Source organism: Lactuca saligna, chromosome 3 (genome assembly GCF_052625555.1).
Source record: "Lactuca saligna cultivar CGN05327 chromosome 3, ASM5262555v1, whole genome shotgun sequence".
NCBI classification, from domain to species: domain Eukaryota; kingdom Viridiplantae; phylum Streptophyta; class Magnoliopsida; order Asterales; family Asteraceae; genus Lactuca; species Lactuca saligna.
Genome location: NC_136419.1, coordinates 16910046 through 16914688, shown reverse-complemented (window position 1 = coordinate 16914688; position 4643 = coordinate 16910046). Strand labels below are relative to the sequence as shown.

Here is a 4643-nt window from a genome sequence, read left to right as displayed (position 1 = left end):
GCTTACGTGTCCATACTCTTAACTTTCTATATTTGGTCACCTTTGTACCTCATGCATCAACACTTGTACATTCGTAATTATTTATTACTGCCAATTAAACTTGTACATTATAAGAGAAGGAAGTTATACGATTATATTATAAACATCTAGTCATACATGACTAAGTATATTGTCAAACAAAAACATAATTACATTCTTGACAAATATAACCAAAGTATTTGTTTATTTATTTTCCAATACAACGCAAAACTACTATACCATTCAACTTACACCTTGTAGACAATTTATCACATTGTCTTGATTTTTTTTTTATTTTGTTTCCTTTTTTGCCCTTCTATTCCAAGACTATTTCTATTAACTATAGGGTGCGTCTTTGTACATAATGGTAAATTTCGTCACACCGGCCTTTGTGAAAAGCACTAATGCTAGGAAATTAGGAAGAGGGTGTGTTTTGAAAAGAGTAGGTATAAGGGGGGGCATTGGGTAATTAAGTAGAAGTGTAGGGGGGTTGACTGGGTGGTTTAGTATTCTATGACTAGTCCACCCATGGGGGCTCTATGAGGTATGCCCTTTCTTCTCTTGGCCGTCCTGAAGCTAGCGGCGGTCGGCGGAGGCGTTGACGGAGTGAAACTGTGGGTCCGGCCGTTGCTATGGTTACTCTGACGTCCATGGCTGCTGCTGCTGTAAGAATCCTCTGAATCGGAGATTGCCATCATTAAATGCTTCTTCTCCGGCGAAATCTTCCTCTTCCTCTCGAAATTCGTCGACGTTCCAACAATCTGCACCGATCATAAGATTCAGTCATGTCAAATAACAATAAATTAATTCGATTTTTCCATTTGATTTCAATAACTAGTCATTCAATGTCGTATCAAATAGTCAATTTTCAATAATTACACATTCAATGTTTCTGATACTGATTGTAGATTTTAATTATGGAGCACCGATTTGAATTTTAAAATCGGTAGCAAAACCCATCAACCACCATCACCAATAATCGTAAAAAAAATAGAGTAATTTATAATAATAAAAAAGCGGAAAATATGGCCAATGGCCACCATTGATGAGTACACGCAAAATAAGAAGTCAACTACGTAATCAGAGCATTTTTCAAAAATTAAGCTCAGTAATCGATGAATTTACCTTACAACCAAGTGAACAGAATCGGAAGGAATCAAGAAGGCTTCGCTCACAAACTTCACAGGTATTGGTAACGCCTTTTCCGGGCCTCGGTTGTGGACGTTCGTTCAAGAACACAACTTTTGCGCTGTTGATAATGTAAGTCTGCACTGAACTGATGTCCAAGTATTTCTGAATCTCGGACACTCTGATCACATCGTGATACGATGACCTTCGAATCTGAAAAAAAAAATCTCAGTTAGAATCGATAAAAATAAACTTGAATGATCTGTGGGTGAATTTGAAGTTTCTAGAAATGGTTAAAACAATGATTAAAGTCAGAATCGGTGTGAACCCAGAAGGTAAACTTCAGGAATGGTTGGCATTGAATGATCCACATGACTAAATTCAAAAACGAAAAGTCAAAATCGGTTAGCATAAAGCTGTTCGGAAAAAAAACAAAATTAATAACGAAGTAATTGGTAAATGGAGCGATTGAAATCTGGTATTCAAATTGAAATCGGTAAAAGCTGATTGGAAATGAAATTAGAAAAAAACCGAGATGTTAAAATCGAAAAATGGTTAAAGGGTAGTAGATGATAAACTGATAAAAGTCAAATTTTATTGAAGAAAAAAGGGAGAATCAATGGAGAAAAGGGGAGAATATATACCTGAATAGCACGATGATCCTTGTGGTGATTGAGACAGAGAGAACAAAGAGGGCCATTCATGCAATCCAAGCAGTACATATTGCATTCAGACTTGTGCGAATCTGCGTGTAATTTGCATTGAACAAAGAAGCTTTCTCGAAGCATCGGTTTCAACCATGGCGGCCACTTTTGTTCTTCTTCATCAGGTCCTCCGGCACCCTACATTATTCCCACAAAATCAAAACCAATTCAAATAAATTAAAAAAAAAAACACACAAATAAACCCATCAATATACTTACCATAATCCGGCGGTTCTTGGGTTTGATTTCACGAACGATGGTGGCTTCTTGATTAACGATCGCCAGTTTGAGAATAACAACGGTGGTGGTGGCGGCGGAGAGAGAGAGAGAGAGAGAGAGAGAGATGTTGAGCGAGAGAGAGTGGGGGGAAGTGGAGGCGGCGAAGAATTGAGAGGGTACTTGTAGAAGAAAATGAGAAAATTTGGGTGGGTGGGTCGTTCTTATCTGCTCACACAATTTAATGTAAATGAACCACTTACGAGCCTAACTCCGAACCTAAGTGAACCTTGGGTGCAAGGAACCCAACCTCCTAGTTCTAGGTTCCTTATAATTTTATATATCACTCCCCAAAAAAAAAATTATTTTCGAAATTTTGACTACAATTATGCATAAACCTCAATTATCTACCTTTGTATTTTTATTTTTATGATAGGGATAATAATTTAAAAAGATAATATATTTTTTGATTTGTATACATTTAGTTATTGATTTTTTTTTGTTCATATTTACCAATTCAATATATTAAACTGTACACATTTAGTTCTTATGATCTACCACTCCAGGTTACCCAGTAAAAATAACTTAATAGGGTAATATATTTTTCACTTTGTACACATTTAGTCCTTAATATTTTTAAACACATTTAGTCTTTAATATTTTTTTTGTTGCAAAATAAGTCATTTTTGTTTTTATACTCATTCAGTACTTATAAATGAGTATGGACCCGTTAAATGAGTATGCACCCGTTATGCATGATAATATGTTTGTTGTATCAGGTATTTTGAGGGAAAATCACCAAACTTTGTGTTTACCCAGTTGTTTCTGTTTTCAGGTTCTATCATTGATTGTGGGAAGGCGAAGGCATGACTGTACACATTCATCAACAGTATTGAGGATTCCACATTTGTTATATTACTTTGATTTTCGATAAATTTTGGAATAAACGTTTTTTTTCTTAATAATGAATTTATATTTAAGGAGTTTTGCCTTATTTAAAAATGAAAATTTTTTGTTGTGAAAATGAGAGGTTACACATAAACATCAATAGTCGCACACACTTCATCAATGATTGTCCCACGTAAGATGTCGTGAAAAAACCTAACAAAATTATTCATAAGTAATGAAGGAATACAAAAACAAAAATGACTTATTTTGAAACAAAAAAATATTAAGGACTAAATAAACAGGGACGAGTTCACATTCACTCTTTTAAGGTAAGGCCCATGGGTGACATAATGTCACGATACTACGTGTGACCTGGAGGGTCATCAGGTATTCGATTGTCAATCAGCATGGTTACATACGAGTTCACATTCACTCTTTTATTTTAGACCTTGTCAGGCGCATTGTCCATTTAATACCCTCCTGGTGTCTATGTTTTATTTACTTCTAGACTTTGCCAGGCGTATGGTTCATTTAATACCCTCCTGGAGTCTATGATTTATTTACCTTTATAGACTTTGTGAGGCGTCCCGCCTGGAGTCTAACCTTTTTAGACTTTGCGAGGCGTCCCGCCTGGAGTCTATGATTTATTTACCTTTTTAAACTTTACGAGGCGTCCCGCCTGGGGTCTATGATTTATTTACCTTAAGCTTTGCGAGGCGTCCCGCCTGGAGTCTAGGTTTTAATTACTTTTAACCAGCAGTGTTACTGCTGAAGTAAAATATTATTTTCCCTTATTATTTTTACTTGTGGTTTTTCTCACCATTCCTTTAAAGTAAAAACTATATTTTGATAATGATAGTACCTTTTGGGGAAATTACTCCTTAAACATAAAACAGTCGGGTCTTGGTAGAAGAATGCCTTTTTATAGAGATACTCCTTGGTTTAAACACAAAACAATTAGGTCTTGGTAGAAGACTGCTTTTATTTAGAAAATATAGGATTTTCTGGAAAGAATTCTAACACTCTGTAGATTCTAAACCACCATCTTTTATGAGATTATTTTAAAGATAAACATGTATTTAGACTAATGTCATTAAATACTTATGAGCTCACCAGCATCTAAAAATGCTGATACTCGCTTTCAAAATAACTTGTATTCTCAAGTAATCCGTAGACAGATACACTCCGGGAGTTTTTGCAAAGTCAACCTAGTACCAAGCTGCAGCTTATGTTGTATCCTATATCCACTTTGATGTTATTGTTAAATGTAACCTATGTAAAAATATTACTATTAATGCAATGGTTGTTGTACTTTGATTACTATATTGCATATGTTGTGATACTTGACATGATGTCCCCCACACTAGAACGTTTCCGCCGTTCTCGGTTTTGGGGTGTGACAGATTGGTATCAGAGCATTGTTTATAGTGAGCTCAATATATCAAATCATAAAAGATATACAGCCTATAAATATATTGGGATAAAACACTCTAACCAAGAATTATACTTTAAAATATAACCATATTTTATAAAAGTATAAGAACACCCAGAATCTAAACACCCGAACAAAGTATCACAAGAAGAATAAGAATAAAAGTCTTTGGATGTTGACCACTACCGTCAAACCTGGGCAGTTATGTAATCGTAAGCTGGAATAAATATAACCTGATCAACTATATTTATTCGAGA

The 4643-nt window shown here is 35.1% G+C and overlaps 1 protein-coding gene across 1 annotated transcript; it reads right to left on the bottom strand.

Annotated features, from left to right (window-relative positions):
* Window positions 1-508: 508 nt before the first annotated feature.
* Window positions 509-2271, bottom strand: LOC145034597 (protein RGF1 INDUCIBLE TRANSCRIPTION FACTOR 1-like). The gene is made up of 4 exons (XM_078983042.1): window positions 2070-2271; window positions 1791-1988; window positions 1144-1359; window positions 509-779 (listed from the first exon to the last, which is right to left on the bottom strand). The coding sequence occupies exons 1-4, from the start codon at window positions 2070-2072 to the stop codon at window positions 522-524; spliced, it is 675 nt and encodes a 224-aa protein (XP_078839168.1). The 5' UTR covers window positions 2073-2271; the 3' UTR covers window positions 509-521.
* Between the last annotated feature and the right edge of the window lie 2372 nt (window positions 2272-4643).